The sequence below is a fragment of the Lonchura striata genome, chromosome 12 (genome assembly GCF_046129695.1).
Source record: "Lonchura striata isolate bLonStr1 chromosome 12, bLonStr1.mat, whole genome shotgun sequence".
NCBI classification, from domain to species: Eukaryota; Metazoa; Chordata; class Aves; order Passeriformes; family Estrildidae; genus Lonchura; species Lonchura striata.
Genome location: NC_134614.1, coordinates 5,891,860 through 5,910,090, shown reverse-complemented (window position 1 = coordinate 5,910,090; position 18,231 = coordinate 5,891,860). Strand labels below are relative to the sequence as shown.

General features: G+C 41.4%; 1 protein-coding gene across 18 annotated transcripts in view; it reads left to right on the top strand.

The window, feature by feature from the left end:
- Positions 1–18,231, top strand: part of ATP2B2 (ATPase plasma membrane Ca2+ transporting 2) — a 396,907-nt gene that overhangs the window by 219,656 nt on the left and 159,020 nt on the right. For all 18 annotated transcript variants that reach the window (XM_021530473.3, XM_031505904.2, XM_077786067.1 and 15 more), the window contains one exon: positions 8,772–9,256. In XM_021530473.3, coding sequence (XP_021386148.1) covers positions 9,058–9,256 — 199 coding nt within the window. In that variant the 5' untranslated portion in view covers positions 8,772–9,057. The remainder of the gene's footprint in view (positions 1–8,771; positions 9,257–18,231) is intronic.

Here is an 18,231-nt window from a genome sequence, read left to right as displayed (position 1 = left end):
ATTGGCTTCATGTCTTTATATCTTAAATTAATGTTATAGGAAAATGCCTCAGACAGTGAAACCAAGGTGGCAGAAGAGAGGTCTGCAAATTTAGTCTGGAGTGGAAGTTGGTTTAGTTTGTTTAGTGGGGGTGGTTTTTTTCCTTTTTTTCCCTTGGACCAGCTGTTTTTCATGATCTGTTTGAGGCTCAGCATTTCACCTGCTGAGCAATCGCACACCTGAAAAATAAGAGTAACTCCTGGAAAATTGGATTTTTCTTCAATCAGTCTTGAAGCCTCTCATAGCTAAGAGACTTTGCATGTATTACACTGAAATTATGGCATTTTTGGTTAACACAGCAATCTGATTCCATGTCTGTGTGGCTGTGCTGTGGTCTCCTGTCTTTTGGCTAAAGGTCTGTTAAATCTGCTTAGAATTTCTTGACTTTTATAGACAACAGTAGTCAGTCAGTCCTTTTCCCTGCTAATGGATGGGTGTTTTATGTGATAGATACTGACAGAAGGACAGAGAGAACCGCAGAACAAGGCCAGGGTTTGTTTTTTCTTTCTTTTTTTCTTTTTATTTTTTTTTTCTTTTCCCTTAATGGTCTCCCTTGGGTTGTTATGTAGAAATTGGAGCTTCTTTCTCAGGGATATGAGTGTCAACAGTGATCATGCTACAATAGCATGGATGTTAAAAGTGGAAAGGTGCTTTAACCTCCAGAGCTCAGATTATGTCACAACAAAATGAATTTCTCTACAGCTGGCCAGTTATGGATTTCCCCAGGATTTTTATTCTCTCTATTATCTCATAGATCCATATTTATGGAAAACACTATACCTGTCAACTTTTTAGTAAAAGCAATCCATCAAAATACTATTTCATATTAATGAGTGCACTTCTGCTGCACTTCCTCATGCTCCTAAGAAGGCAGGAAAATGCTTCAGTTTATCTCTATTTTATTCAAAAATTAATCAAGTCCAGGCCTCCTTTAAGTCTTTGAGTTTGCTTTGATGTGACAAAGTCCTGTCCAGGACTGGAAATATTTCAAGTCTCATTTAACAAATCTTGAACCAGTCGTGGGTTGATGCAACCCTCAAGGTAGAGCTGGGAGCACAGAGGAATCATGAAATGAAATTGCAGTTTATATTGATTAAAAGCCTGATAGGTGGTTCAGTTGTAGGTAAGATTGTCTTCATTAACCTCAATTTTTAGGATTGAAAGTGCCTGTAAAATATTGTTAAAAAATCAGAGGAAGGAATGTGAAAAGAAGTCAAGATGGATGTGACCAAACAGGAGCAATGTCAATCTCTACCGAAGTATTAAATATTGGGTTAGTATCAAGGTATGTAGTTTAGAGAGGCTATTTATTTTTTTTTAATACTGCAATCATTATCAATAGACTAAAAAAAGTAATAATTAGGAACCAAACTCAGAGTCTGAACAAAAGCCAAAAAATTGTAGGTGGGATGGAGCAGGAAAAGGTTAGATTGGAATTTTAGGTTGGAAGGAGATGGAAAATCTATTTCTTTTAAGATATTCTGGAGAATTTTCTGATAAAATGGGCTATAATTAGGTATTTTAGGCACACAGACTCCTGGAACTCCCTGACATTGTGTGCACTGAGCTGATAATCAGCTAAAGGTCACATGGTAACTCAGATTCTAGATTTAAGAAGTCTGGTGGTCTGTGAAACACACAGATGAAGGGCAGGGCAGATGTAGAATGCTTCATCTTTTTAGTGTTCATGTGTCAATAATTTGCTTTTAGTGGAGCAAAGTAATGAGAATACCTGAATTATAGCCTGGTGAATTTGGGCTCTTTTCTTTTATAGGATTTTTTTTTTATCCTTGTCCCCTGGGTTGAAACTGTAATGACTGGACAGAGCTATAATTTCGGGGGAGAAAAGAAAGGCACCTCAGCCCAAGGAAGAAATTTGGAATATTTTTCCCTGGAGATAATGGCGAGGAACTGCTCTGTAACATCCCTCTGTGATGTAGCAGCACTCTAGTACATCCTTTGGGTGTTTTCAGCCATAAAAAAAGGCTTTCCCCCCTCTGGAAGTGATGCTGGAATCTGTGCTGGGAAATGTTCCTTACTTGATCACCTGATCTAAATTAAATTAGAGCATTTAATTTAGATTTTGTTTTTCACATCTGCTTTATTTAATGCCGAGTGTCTGAAGTCTGAATATCCCTATTTTTTTTTTCCCAGCTTGTTTTTGATTAAAGTGATAAGAAAATTTGGAAGTTGACACTTCTTGCAACAGCTGTGCTTTATAAAATCTATTCTACATGAAAACATGAATTTTCTAAAGCTTGTAGAATGGGTGGCCTTTTCAGTGCCAGAAACACAACCCCAAAGAATGGGAATATGTGGTGTGTAGGAAGGCAGTGAGTGGAAGAAACCCCAAACCTGCTTTGCAGTGGGGGATGGGAGCCTCAAGAGAATAAATGGCTGATGGAAAATAACCCTTCATTTGAGCACTGGAAGCAAAAGATCATAAATTCATGTTAGCACCAGCAGGGCGTGAGAGTGAGTTCTGAAAACTGATGGCTGGGGCAGCCTTTAACAAAAAAATTTCATTTTCAGGGCAGATCCCACCTCTGCAGGCAGAGAGGGAGGCTCCTACAGAGGCTCTGGCACCAGGGGAGGAAGGATTTCATCTGCAGGAGCTGCTGCAGTCCCCCAGAAGTCACTGATGGAGTCATTTCGTTATTTAATGGGCCTGAATTGATTCCCTTAAAGCAGTTTTGTTGCTGTCAGGAGTTCATTTGGCTTTGCTGGAGCCATTTCCACGAGGAGCAGAGGAAAGGCTTGGGCTCAAATGCAGGCTGAATAACTGTGCACTGCAGCAGGGGCTGCAGGTACTTTAATTCACAACCCTCATTTCAATTCCCTTAATTACATTAATACAACACGGAAAAAAGAAAAATCAGCCGATTTGTGCAAGATGCCCTTTGGTAGAAGTCCTAAGTAAATATGCTTATTGTAGAACTAAAATTAATGATATTTTTTGTCTCTCTAATGTGACAAGACTTTTGTTGCCTTCAACTATTCAGCAGTGTCTACAGGAGGCATGGAATAATTTTTATTTATCCTACCTGATAATGAAACTGGTACTGACTGGAGACTCAGGTTCATGCTGAAAGACTGGAACAGTTGTTAATGGATTGTAAGAGGCAATTGCCTGTGATTTTTTTTTTTTTTATGTTTTCATTTTGCAATATTTTTAAAATAATACTTTAACTTAATTGTCTTAATGTTATCCTATTATCAGGGGAAATATATTTCTGTCTGAAAACAACTGAATGAATGTCTCATCTGTGTGTGCTCATCATGAGTGAATGATCACAGATTCACAGACTGGTTTGGGTTGGAAATTACCCTAATGACATTTTATTCCAGCTTCTGCCATGGGCAGGGACATCTTCCACTATCCCAGGCTGCTCCAAGTCCCATCTAACCTGGCCTTGGGCACTGCCAGGGATGGGGCAGGCACAGCTTGGTCACAGATGGACAGGTTAACATAAAACAGCTTCCAATTCATGAGGGAATGTAGGGATGAAGTCAGGAATATTTTATGAGAGCACTTCAGTGAAAAAGTTCAGTTTCTCTTTATCTACTCTTGCCTTCCTGGTATTAAACAGAAATTTCACATGTTGTAAGGTGCCAACCAGCTTTTATTCAGATGGTGGTTTTCCTTAGTTCCTTCTGCATCTTGTGTATTGCTGATAATTGAGTTTCAAAGTCAGTGTGATTTTTGTTTTTTGGGCTTTTTTTTAAGAGGGTGTGAGTTTAGGCATTGCTGGGTACATTAAATCAACTTTTTTGGCTTCTGGATAGAGAATCCTTTCCTCATTATGCTCCGTGAAGATTGTGTTCACAAATGGATGGACATTTTGGCTTTGTCATGCAAAGATGCCACAGCTGGGCCACGCCTGATTTATTTCACATATCTGCAGGCCTCTGCAGAGCAGGTTATGATTTTCCTTCTCAGCTCTTTTCCTCTTGCAGAGGTCTGCAGTGAGGTTTTCCTCCTCTGCAATCAGTTGTTGCCCTGCTGCTCCCAGGAACTGTAGTCTCAAAACATCTCTCATGATTTTGTTCAGACTCAAGGGAAAATTCCCTTAAATCTGCTTCCAGTCCTGCTTTATTAAGGAATGGTACCAGTGAATACAGAAGAATGTGGTTATGCACCTTGTACTCACTAAAATGTGACATTTCACTGCTTACCCCCTCCCCTTCCTTGGGGATTGTCTATAGGGCTCAGCTGGAATTTTATTTCCAGCCAAATAAAGCCCAAGTGGGGCAGTAATGCTCCCTGTGGAGGGGTGGGAAGTGCTAATTCCCCGAGTTTAATTCCTGGAGCAGCAGCTGTGTGTGCCACCTTCCAGCTGCCCGAGGAGTGAGCAGAGCCTGGGCTGTGCTGATCCCTGTCCTGGCTGAGAGGGGATCACCCCTTAACCTGTGATTCAAACAGTTCCCCACAGCAAACTGTGAAATCAGAGTTGCCATCATCTCAGTTTAGAGAAAACGGGCAAATTAAAAATATATCCTCTTTTTATTTTTTGACTCATCATGAATCCATTATTTGTCCAGACTTTAAGGACTGTGAAATGCAAATCTTGGGATTCTGCTCTGGTGAAATCTGGTTCATTACGTTGCTGTTAACTTTCCTGCCAGTAGAAGCCTGAATGAAATCAGATGTCAGAATACTTGGGGATGATATCTACATTCTAACACTCTGTGAAAATATTTACAAGCTTCCAAGATGAGACTTTTCCTGATTAGGGAAATCAAAGAATAGTTTTCCCAGCAGGCCTGCAGTTAGCTCATCCAAATTGCTTCTGTTTTAATTGGCATGCATTTCCTCTAAGCAGCTAGGAGATTAAAAATATTTGACTTGGGCTCTACAGGACTGGAAGCCTCTTCCCCCAGACACAGCAACTCTGGAAAAAAAAAAAAAAAATCTAAAACAACCCAACTAAGCAGCCAGCTCAAGTTTATATTGCAATTTCTACAACAAAAAATACATCTTTGACAAAGTTCCAGACCAAGGAACAGGCTGATATTCTTTCTTTTTAAATAGGAAAATAAGGATTTTTTTTTATTATTATTATCTTTATTTATTTATTTATTTATTTTTACTCAGGTGTTCTGAGTATGAAGTTTTTTGTTACCTGAGTTGTATCTAAATGGGCTGGGATTTTATCTCTGCTCCACAGCAGTCTGCTGTTTTCAAGTGCACTTTGGGACTTCTTTTACTCAATTCTCTAGTTTCAGAAGCATTGGGAAGAACAAGTAAAACCGAATAACCTTCATTAAAAGTGACTGCTTTTTTCTGGGAAAACCAGCTACTGTTGTGTGTGCAATTAATTTACTGGAGTTTTTATTTCTCTTTTGTTGAACATGCCTGAGGAGGGACGTTTTCCCTACAGGTTGTTCTCACAGGGAGTGATGAGAGCAAATCTGGAGATTTGGAGGAGAGGAGGAGGTGACCCTGTTCTAGGATGGTGTGGAAAGCTGTGCTCTCAGGATTTGGGGATGGTGCCTCTTTCTGTTCCAGGAAGATTTTGGTTATGGATTAAACCTGCGGAAGCCCACCATGGGTAGAGCAGAAAAAGCAGCACCCAGCTCACTTTATGTATTGGTTTCTTAGGATATTAGACAATTTTGATTGAAAAATGTGCCACTATCACCTCCTTTAATCAGGATTTCTTGGTAGTTCACTTAGAACATCTTGAAAACATCAATACCTAGAACATGTAGAACATCTTGAAAATATCAATATTGTGAGGTTTTTTGTAAAATAGTCCCTTCCCTCGCCTTCACCCAAAAAACCTGGAAACAAAAAACACCAGCCAAAAAACCACCACCCAAACCCAGTGTAATAATGGGATTTCTTGTGGATGAGACTCTTAATTTTCCCATTTGTGCTATCTGGATGTATTTTGGAAATGCAAAGCCCCATGATGGGAATATTGCCACATCTATTCCTCAGCTTTTGGTGAAGAAATATTCAATATTCAGCACTTAGGAGGGGTGAGGTGGTGGCGTGTCAGTCCTGCCAGCCTGGTGAGGGGGCTGGGCTTTGGCTAGGAGAGATTTTGGGGTGGGATGGAGCCTGAGGATCCTGTTCCATGGGATTAGGGAGCTGCATTAGCAGGGAATAATGTCAGTCACACTCTGTGCCTGCTGTGTTTCTCCATCTGCCTCTCAGAAACACGAGGTGGTGTTTCCCTGGTGGCGCAGCATTGGGTGAGTCATGGGCAGCACAGACTGCCAGTGATTTGGTTTGGAAGCTCTGAAGGAAGTGTAAACTTCATATTTGTTGTTTATTGGTTAATATTTAATTGGAGGTGAAATTAAAAATTAAGCAGGCAAATGACTCACGCTGAAAAGCAACAGCACTGTCTTGCTGTGGCTGACAAATGACAATGTATTTCTAAGAACAGAAAAAAATGTATTAATTTATAGCTCAGGGAGCCTAAAGAGATGCTTTGATTGAGAGGAGTGGACACATCCCACAGAAAGATAATGGAGAAAATGTCTTTGCTGTTTAGTACCCTTTGCATCAGAAATGAAATTAGTAGATGGTTCTCTTCAGAAAACACTCAAAATTGGCTTTTTCCTGTGGTGTTATGGAACAGTTTAAGAATCATTTTATTATTTTAGAGCAATGTTTAAAAATATTTTTTTTTTTATTAGAGCAATGTTTTTTCTGTCTTTTCTCTTAAAATCATGGCTGTTTGAGATGCTCAGCTTTCAAAACCCTGAACTGCACTTAGGAGCAGACTTTATTGGGCTTTTTTTAAGCACTGGAAGTAGAGAGCAGCCTGTTATTTCAGCTCTCTGTTATCATCACTGTAGCCTCAGAGTCTTTCTGACAATCAGACCTCAATCTGCATTTTGCTGTGGCTGGCAGCAGGCAGAGCCTGGGATGCTGCTGGTAGGAAGGAGGAGCCCTGTGCTGCCTCCTGGGATGAAGCCTGTTTCACTGGGCATCTGTGACATTTCTGGCCTGCAATTTTTTTCCCCAAATAATGCTGCAGGCTGATGCTATTTCTGTTTGGAATACTGATCCATCCTGTTTACAAAATGACAAAGCAATAGAGTGAGTAAGGCCTCTTTTTCCTGCTGCATATAGGGGTTTACCTGGGGATGGGTTGAGGCTGAGCAGTGCCCAGGATGCAGCCATGGAGAGCAGAGTCTGGTTCACCAGCTCCTGCTTGGCAAATGAAGACCCTTTTTAATTGCTACTTCTGGTTTGTCTTTGTTGTTTCCTGTAAAAACATTTTGTGCTGAAATTCTCATCTCTTGAATGTGAAAAGCAATATGTGAAATTGAGGGTGGCAGAAGTTCTTAGCACTGGAAGATACATCAGTAAATAGGATGGGTGGAAGAAATGTGTAGCAGTTGGCTGGTATTTGAGTTTTGGTCTGTAATATCATAGTGAACTTGAACTTCCTTTTTTTTTTCCTCTTTAACTTTTTTTCTCCACAGAAGTCAAAGGAATGTTGAGTTTGAAGCTATAAAGGAGAGGACTGGTAGAGGTTCAGTTTTGTTAATTGAGCAAGGTAACTCCAAATTAGTGCTCACACAGGTCTGATCTTCGTCACTGCAGAGCAATGGCAATGTCTTTAGAGAGTGGAAACGGCAAACCCAATGTGTTACGTCAACTGTAGCTGGGTGGGGGATTAAAATTATTGCACAAATATAAAACCAGGACTTGAAAGGCATTGGGCTCCTCTTGATGTGCTTTATCTGGGCATTTATCTACAATTTCCACTGGGGATTGCTGTGCCTAGAAAGTTCAATGTGTGACCTTTGCCTGTGACAGGTTGGTCAGTTATTAGGCTGCTGAGGTGCCCTTTGAAAGATCTTTTTTATTGTAAAAATGATTCTGATACCTCTAGATTAGACAGTGCACTCACACTAACCAGCTTGAGGCAAAAAAGAAACCTTTAATCTCTGTTAAAACTCTGCGTGCCAAATATAATAGCTGGTTTCAGCAGTATTTAAACCAACTTCATTAGAATATGGGAAGGGGAAACAGGTTTTAAAGGCTGGCTTTAGCAAGTAATCAACTGTCTCCCAGATGGTCCAACTGGGACTCGTTCAACACTGCACATAAAAAAGAAAATATAAAAAGGGGAAAAGAAGAAAAAAGAGCCCAGCAGAATGCTGTGTGTGGCTGGGCTCAGGGGAAAGGACTCCTCATACAGAGCTCTGCCTCTTCCAAGGCAGACATCCCATTGCATCCATGCTGTGCTCACTTGCACGGAAGGCAAGGCTGCAAGACGTAATGTATTTAAATATATTCTGCATTCGTGATGATGACTCTATAGTTTTTCCCCAAGTTTCACCACCCTTGTGCTGTTTTGGTTTAACTCATTATGAAAACTGGTAGCATTTAACCCATTGTTAACCTTGGAGCCATATCAGGGAGCCTTTGTTCTGGTCAGAGGACAGCCCGGGGTGGCTGTATGGAGCAGAGCACGTACTGGGGGTGCATCCTGCACGCCGGGCTAATCGCTCACTAATTAATATTCATGACTCATCTCATTTAGCGGCTGCTCTTTGGACTCGCTGCTATTGGTGCTGGAGCTGTGAAGAGCTTTATCTAAGGCAGAGGCGGTGCTGTCCTGGGGTGGATGCTGCCGACCTGCAGCTCCTCCAGGACACCCCACCGTGGTGCTGCGCAGCTCCTCTGAGATGCCACAACCCGTTTGATTTGACACCATCCCATGTCCCACCTTGTAATGAGTCCTCTCTGCTTGTTCCCAAAGGTCCAGAGGAAGAAATGACCATGTAGATTCTACAGCTTGGGTGCAACATAATGGGAAATGGTGAATGGAGTGGAGCTGGTCTGCAGCCTTGAGAGCAGCCGTTCTGTGACCTCCGGTCTGTCAGGGACACCCTCCGCTCCAGGGGCATCCTCCACGTCGCTCGCCGGACACACGCGGGATTCTTTTTAATTTCTCCGATTTGGAATTCGAGATTCCTCTCCTTCCATTTTTAAAGAGTTTTAAGATTGTATCAACTACAACGAGTGGAGCAATATAACCAGCCACGATGGGTGACATGACAAATAGCGATTTTTATTCCAAGAACCAAAGAAATGAGGCCAACCATGCAGGAGAGTTTGGGTGCACACTGCAGGAACTGCGCTCCCTCATGGAACTCCGAGGGACAGAAGCAGTAGTAAAAATTAAAGAGACTTATGGGGAAACAGAGGGGCTCTGCAGACATCTGAAGACATCACCAACAGAAGGTAAGCACTTCTCTCTTCACTTGAATTAGGGGACTTTGTGTAAATGCTCTCCTGACAGCGAAAAAAGAGGTTTTGATTCCTACCTGAACAGAATTCTCTTGGAGCTGCCATTATTCTGAACAATAAAACAAGAGTCTTCTAAGAAAGAAGGTAAACCAGGCCAGCTATAACTAAAGCTGGCATGAGACTGAAATGAGTTCTTCTTGTTTTAACAGCTAAATGCATTAATTTGTCCTTAAAATGACACAAAAAAAAAAAAAAAAAAATCAGCACGCTTTAGGTAAAGAGACTTTAATCTCTGTGCTCCTGGGGGTAAGAAGGTGCAAAATAGTTGCTCCAAAACAGCTTCTAGGTATTTGAACCTCTTGAGAGTCTGAAATGGTCTTTTGAGATGCACTTCATGATACCATGTAGATCAATATATTTTTTCATATTTATATATCAGTTACTAATCTTCACTTATTATATTACCAGAGATAATTTTGCTTAAATCATCAGTCTGTGATTGTATCAATGTTTTTATTAGCTGCACTTCTGTTGTGTGTAAAACTAAGCTCCATACTTTCTTATGCTTAATAATACCAATCATAACTTTCCAGTATCTATTTTCCTAAGTCTTTTTAGCGACTTCTACTTGATCATTTATTAGTCTGGTTTTCAGTGCTCAAACCAAATAGCTTCCCATAAGCATTGACAATGAGGCAATTTTTCCCTCTCCTCATACAATTTTCTTTCTCTTTAAGTGCAAATAAAATTCTGTTTTATTCTAAGAATTCTATTTTTGTCACTGTATTTTCATCTCCAAGGAGTATTAACACTTTTGGAAATTACACAGTCTTTCAGTCTATAATGTTTCTGCAGTCTTGTAAAGTAGCCAAGATGTTCATTTCAAGTTCTTTTCTTTTTCACAAAGATAGAAGTCTTGGCTTTGTTCCATTCTCTTCTTTCTAAAATTAATCATTTAGTTACCTCCAGTGTTTGAATGCCTCAAAGTCTGGAATTATTGGAGTGATCATAAACATGTCAACTGTAGTGTGATACCATAAATTACCCTAGCTGAGGGGTCCCAAAGGAGCAGCTATCAATGTCTCAGCCTCAAGAATTCCATGTTCACAGAAATTAATTCAGTGCTGAAGTCTCTGAGCTCATGGCGGTGACTTCAGTTAAGTTTTGCCAACTCATTCTAGTGGTTACCTGGTCAATGTGAACTTCAAAGGAGATGTTAATTGCATTATGTGTTCAATTTATGACATCAGGGAAACTCAATTCCTCATGTTGGAACAGAGTGTATGGATCCAGCAGCGTGGCACACTGACTCCAGCAGTAATCTATATCTGATACTGCAGATAAGGTAACTTTCCTCCAAGCATTACGTGCACTTCATCACTTGTGCATTAGGGAAAAACCTTTCCAGCTTCAAATGGCAATCAGCATAGCCTTGGAATCGTGAAGGCTCCACTGGGTTTTAATTTTCAAGTGGATCACATAATAGGAATTCCCAGTCACATGAAGCTTACATCTTATTTTTAATTGTTTTGCTTGGAAAAATTCTCTGAAATGTCTTGTCAAACTCTGGAAACTTTCACTGGAGAGAAAGTATCCATCACAGAGAAACTTTAAAGGCTTATGGCAAACATAAGCTTTTATTTGGTTCTAAGTCCCAAGCCATTGATTTTCTTGATTCCAAGCTCAGTGAAGAGGATATTCACTTGGAGACATACCTATTCTTAGAGGAAAGAAACATAATCATTTCTTATGTGGGAATGGAATCCTAACATCAAGCAGACATGATTTGAAAATTAATTATTGGCACATTTAGTTTTATCTTTTGGTCTCTGCAGGAAACTGTGGATTCCTCATTGAATACCTTTATGATAAAACCACAATTTGCTACAGTGCCTGAAAATCACTTTTCCAACCAGGAATCATTTTTGGTGAAGCACGCGTCACTGAACTTCCTTTGTTTTTCATACTTCGGTGTGTTGCACATCTCACATGGTTTTATGGGAAATAAGAATTACTGCAGGGCACTTCTTTGAAGAAACCAAATGGCTGAGTAGGAGTTCTGAGTGACTGAAACAGTGAAAAGGACCTGACTATAGAACTTGGTTCTTCCTTTCCTTGTAAGTTCTTCTTCAGAATTTATCTGCATGAAGTCCTTGTAATTTTGTGGGATAGGTGCTGAAACAGACACCAGAGCAGAGAAAAAAAAAATGTTTCCTGCCAGGGACATGATAATTTGGTAAAATGTGGCCTAAACTGAATTTACTGGTTTATTTAGAAAGCAAGAAGTAGTCATGAGCTCAGAGCTGACTCAATTAATTTCCCATGTTAATATTTGATGTCCCACCTATGGATTGGTAGCATCAATCACACTTAGAAGTGCTTTTTGAGACTGTTTTAAAGGCCCTGAACTTCCCGAGTTAAGACATCGTATTTGTAACTCAGATGCCATTGACACTGCTGTGAGCTTAATTTCCCACTGAACACCTGTCTCAATTCAGCATGGAGCTGGGGAAGTCTGCTGAATGTTGAGTGGAAGAATATCTGCATTCCAGATGAATTAATAATATTATTATGGGTTACAAGACTTCAGTCTCTCCTTTAAATTTTCTTTGATTGCTCCTTTAGCTATAGATGCAGTGGAGATCCCAGCTCTCAGTTATGCCTGAGGGATTTCCTGCCCTAAAGTGATTATATTATAATGTAAAGCTTCCCTTTAAATGCTCATAAAAAGAACCTCCCAAAAATCTATGGAAATAATTGATACCAAAAAAATACACATATGTGTCGAATTTGCTTTAAAAATATTTATATTCAGATTGGTTTCACTTTCATTATCCCAGAAATACCAGATATAGGCAGGATCTAGCCCTGTCACTTTGCAAAACAAAGCTGAATCCCCCCTTGGGCAGAACTGTGCTGACAGTTGTACAATTTTCCATGCAATTGGAGTCTCCGAGGCCCACTGGAGCATCAGTGATACCTTATAAAGGACAGCTGGTAAAATGGGATGAGTTTGTTGGATGAATACCAAATGAGAGTGGAATCCACTCTCTCCAATACTAAACTATTTTTGCCCACAATTTTATATAATACCCACCAATTTACAGCAACTTTTTCATCTACTTCCCCTTATAAAAATGTTTATTTCTTATAGGAGTATGTCAGTGAATTAAATTCTCTGATTTCTTGCTTAAAATACTTGGATGCTGTAATTTCCAGTGCATGTAAAAAGTGAAGGATTCACTGAGTGTAGGATGATGGAATGCCCTAAATGGGAAGGCATCCACAAGGATCCCCTGGTCCTGCACGGACACCCAACAGTTCCACCCTGTGCATCCCTGGGAGCGTTTTCCAAAGGGTCCTGGAGCTCTGGCAGCTTTGGGGCCATGTCCCAGCACAGTATAGTTAAGCTGTTTAAATTTTTATATGAAGGAAGAACCTTTCCCTGGTGGTATCTGTGCAACCACACCCCAAACAGGCGCTCCAGAAGGTGTCACATGTTGGTGATGAAGTTACAGCACTACAGAGACGTCTAGAACCTTAACCAGAGAAGAACTGGTTAAGGTTCTAGAAATGGGCTGGTGGAGTGCACTGGGGGAGAATATTTCAGCTTAATTTCATGTTTTTATTTTTTCTGGCTGTAGGTCTCAGGATACCATGAAAAGGTTTTATGGAAATACACAATATCAATTAACAGTTAACTGTTAATATTTCTACTGTAGAAGCTGACTTTTTAATAATTACAACTGCCCGTAGTTGAGCTACCAGAGAATTTCTCTCTTTTCAAGTGTGTATCTGATGTGTGGGGGATACAGGGAGAATTAATTGGGCCATCTAGGGAGGTGTGTTTATTTTTCATTATTGCAATCTAAAAAGCCTTTCACAATTTTAACGATGAGGTAGAAGATGAAGAAAGATTAAATGCAACAAAATTAACCAGCTGCTTTTAATACTCATTAGTTTTGGTTCCTTACACTTGCTTCTATTAAAATGCACCTTTAATAACTTGATAGTCTGTTTGGAAGCTGTTCTTGCTGGTTCAAACTGAATTGCAGTCAGGTGCACCACTGTGTTCAATCAGCCACAGAGATACACAGAATTTGGAAAGGAAATTGGGAAAGGAATGAAAAGTACTTGATTCAGACAAATAGAAGTTTAAAATAGAAATATAAAATAATTGATTCTATGACTGTCAGAGTCTGAGCTTTATTTTAACACACTGTCAAAACAGACCATGAATGTAAAGAAATTTGTGATAGCATCATTTTCATTGTTAAAGGAATACAGGTGGTCATGTGTTAAATATTATCCATAAGTTCAAGATCTTCTTACATTATTTTACATTTAAGGTAAGGATGGATAATATTTGAATAATTTTATAATCTCTTTAAAAGGAATATTGCCAGCTGTCTGAAAGTAGATTTGATGAGTTTCTTTGTGATGTTGAGCTGAAGTACTTTGGAAACCTTCACAGCAGCACTTTAAAAGCCCCGTAGGAGCAGACCCGCTCATCCTCTCTCTGGATCACCACACTGCCTAATTCCTCATCCTTATTTGTGGTGTCAAAACATCTCTTGTAGTTCAGGCCCATTTGCCAACCCCCCAGGCAGCAGCCAAGCTCCAAGTCCACATCCAGCCCTTATCTGGATGTGTTCTCCCCGCACGGAAGGTTTGGTTTGAACAATGAAAGCAACCCTGGCCATGAAAAATCCCCTCAGCACTGGCAGGGCCAAGGCCTTGCATGGAAAAGCCCCATGGAGGAGCTTAAAACTCCTATTTCACCTGGCTGATCCTGCAGTGCCGAGTGTGGCTGAGCTGCTGAGAGCTTGGATAACTTGGCATTTTTGGGTGGCTCCATCAGTGGGCTGCCCCAAGTGTCCCAACAGGCTCCCAGAGACCTGTCCTAGGAAAAGGGGCTGGCTCTGTCCATCAGGGGCTGGCTAGGAAGGAAGGAAAGGGGTCCTGGATGCTTCTTCATTTGGAAGTTGCAGTTGCAGAAGCCCTCGTGTATCCCAGCTGGGTTTGTTCTCCCCAAGGAAGAGAAGACCCCAGGGAGAGGCCATTGCAGTCTCCCAGTATTTGCAGAAGGTCTGCAAGAAACTTAGGAAAAATGTTTTAGCAGGACCTGTTGTGATAGGAGAAGGGGTAATGGATTGATACTGAAGGAGTATGGAATGGATACTGATAGAGATTAGGTATAAGGAGGGAATTTCATACCATGAGGGTGGTGAAACACTGGATCAAGCTGCCCACAGAGGTGGGGGATGTCCCACCCATGGAAATGTTTAGCACCAGGTTGGATGGGGCTCTGAGAAATCTGGCCTAGCTGAAGATGTCCCTGCTCTCTGCAGGAGTTGGACTGGACAACATTGAAATCCTCATTTAAATAATGGGATGATTCCATGATTCTCTGCCGTTATCTCTGGGGGAGCCGGAGGGCTCCATGGCTCTGTGGGAAGAGTGGGCAGCACAGAGCGTGTACCCTCCCCGCTTCTGCAGCCCCACAGTGGCACCCAGGGGCTCCTCCTGCCCCTTCTCTGCAGGGACAAGCCCCAGCTCCCTGTTTGTGTCCCTTTGCAGCTCTGCTCTCTGGGCCTGTCCCCAGCCACAGGGAACCCCGGTGCCACCGGGCTCCTGCAGGGTGGGAAAGGCTGGAGCAGCCCGAGGAGGGATGGCTGTGTGTGAATAACTCATGGCAGGTTTGCTTTGGCACAGGGGCTGTCTCAGCCCTGCACAACCCGCCCGGCCCAGCTGGAAGGCTCGGATTTAGGGAGGTTGCCTTTGGCTCCTGTGTCCCGATGTGTCCGTGGGCCAGTGCCAGGCAGATGTGCTGCCCCAGGGTTCCTGAACTGTGCTCCCTGGACCACTGGGGTTGGCAGGAATGGCTCTGTACCTTGGACACTCCTGCTGCAGACAGCATGTTATAGTTCCATAAAATCGCGTCTCCATGTTTCATGATTTGGAAGGGGTGCATGGAGCTTTCTTGGCAGTGGTGCTTCTTTTCCTTATCTAATATTTCCATTGTTTATATAATGGAACAGCAAACATTCTTCCAAAGGTTACCCAAACATAAGCATCTCAAATGAATGGCTCAGATTTTTCTCTGTGATAAGTCCAATTTCATCGCCCATTTTGTTTCTGGGTTCTTGCATGTCACGCCCCTTGCTGATTTACTTTGGCTTTGTTCAGTTACTTGTGGAGAACTAGAGATATATTGCATGATGCATTTTCCCCATAAGGCTTCAAAAAAAAAAAAAAAAAGAGAAAAAAGATACCTAGCCCTTTGAGAATCCTAAATGGCTTGCAAAAAGATTTTCTCTAGGTTACAGGCAGTGCTTTAAAGTAAGGCCAGGAAAGGCAGAAAGCAAGTGAGTGTCTTCTGCTTTTTCTATTAGGCAGCATCAGAGGTTTTCTGGGGTTGGTGCTGATTTATTTATGTGATTATCCAGGACATAATCTTCCTCTCAACAATTATCTTACCTCAGCAGGTGCAGTGCTTAGAAAATTGGCTATTTTCATGCAAGCTGAATTCCCTTTTCCCTGTAAGACATTAAATACATGCAGGCAGGGTGTACTGACCACAGACATGCATTCTGCTCTTGTACCTCAGATTTAAATGAACAGAGTAATTATTATGTGTGAAATATTCTTATACCTATTCTGCACAGGACTAGTGTTTGTTCATTGTAGTTAACTCAATTACAACTACAATGTGTCATAAGTCAAAGGAAAACCTGGCCCAGCAACTTTCTGTTATTATTTCCCTCTTTGCAAAGAGATTATCACAGGTCAGCATTCTCCATAACGTGTTGTGCCCCAAGTTTCTCCTCGATCTGAATGCAGTGATGCAGTACAATGAGTCAGCCCCTTTCTGCTAAATTAATAAGTGATGGAAAGTGTTGCCACTTTTTGGGGCAGTTGATAAACTTGTAATCTCATTCATAGGAGTAGTGGTTTGAGTTTGTTGGCATAATCAGCTCGTTCATTGTGTGAGAAAAAGATGAGGCCAGGCCTGGAAGGTAATGGGCACAGTGTAACGATGGGGGAAGGGATCTTGGTGATCCATGGAAGCCACGTCAGCTGTCCCAGTGGCAAACTGGGATTACGCTGGTGGTGCTCCCTTGGAAAGTGGCAATTAGAGCTCTGCTTGGAGGATCAAACAGGGATCATTCTGGGCTGGGGTGTCAAAGTGCCTCCTGTGCTGGGGAAGGCAAAGCTGGAGGTTGGGTCAGTGATAGCAAAAAAAGACCTGAAGGGGAGGAGTGGCTGCAGCCTTTCCTTGGTGTGTCCCTGTGCTGGGGGGCTGCTGGGAGGGTAACAGGACTGCAGAGGAAAACATCCTTGGGGAATGCCTCCCTCCTGTTGTACTGCAGGGCTCAGAAATCCATAAATACCTATAGACTGCCAGCCTTGAGTGAGAGCTGATTTATCTTCATTTTGTTCTTGTTTTGAAAAGGCTGCAGGAAGAAAGCGAAGTCCATTACACCAAATGAATAATCCAATCGATGGAGCCAGTGTGCCCTTGATGGAATTAAGCTTTGCCTTTGCAGTGTATCAGAGACAGAGAAGGGTTTATGCCTGATTTTGTTGGTGACCCGTGAAAGCAAAGAGTTGCCATGCAGTGAGAGCACAGCTCTTAATTCATTGCCTCAGCTGACACTTACAGGGGTGCAAAAACCTGCTTCCTTTAAAGCGTCACCTTAAAATGTAGAGATAAAACAATGACTTCAATCTCTGTCATATGTTCTCAGACATTTTGTCAAGTGTCACTGTTAGCAGTGACGCTGCTTCCAGCTGAGCCATGGAAACTGGGAAATTTTGCTGATAAAGTGTTTGTAAGGATCATCTGTGGATTGGACAGGTGATGATAATGCCATTCCTCACAATAATGAAATGTTGAATTTTGGTTTTCTTTTATTCAGCATTGCATTTCTGTGTTTTCATAAAAGAGGATTGTGCTATATTTTTTTTTTATTATTGATAAAATGAGGCAGTGGCTTTACTGAATGTAAGCTCAGCAGCCCTGCAAGAAGAATTAGTATGATTAAATGGTCATTTTTCTTTTGAAGATAACTTATATCAAGAGACCTGGGATAAGGACAGTGTTAGGTGCAGTAATGATTTCCTGCCTCCTTTCCCTTTTGCAATTACTACTCACCCTTCAAATGTAGACTGTTCAAATTTACAGTTTCCAATTGTTTTCCAAGAAGTCAGAGGCTGGTGTTTGACATGCCTGTTATTTATAAAGGTGAGTGGAAAATAAAGCCAAATATGTATTTTTGGCAGTCAGCTCAATGTGCTTCCAAAACAAACATATCTGCATTCCCTCAGTGCTGACTTCCTTTAATGTGGTACACTCATAGTTTCTGACATGCCTTCGAAGTATCTCTAGAAATTATTTCTCCTCTATCTCCAGGAGGTTTTTTTTTCACATCTGTGTAGGTGTTCTGGAAACTGTGCTTGAGATCCTGCAAGGTGTAAGGAGAAAGCAGCCTCCCCAACATCCTGAAAAGCTGATGATTACCTCAGACATAAAGAACCTGTTTTCACAGATAATAGATGACATTCTCTGGCACAGCTTTCAGCAGGGTATAGTAACTTCCTTTTCAACTTTTAAAGAAGGAATAAACCCTTTTCTGAATGCTCATTATAAATCCCATTCCTTGTCCTTGCCTTGGAGCTGGTAAAACAATGCATTTCAATGTCCCATCCTAATTGCCAGTCCAGAACTTGGCAAAGCAGCCACGGATTCTATTAAATGCAGAGGATTTCAGTTGTGTAATAGAAATAGCTGGGTGTATGTAGCTGCTATTTCTGTAACAATAGCATTTACTAGCCCTTGTTTCCTCTGTGCTTTCAAATGAAATTCTTCAGGGACTGCAGATACTCTTTTCCTGTGTGGATTGTGAGCTGAGTCAGTTCTGCTAAGACGTGCAAACCTGAGCTTCCAGAGGCTGTGCTTCTCCTTT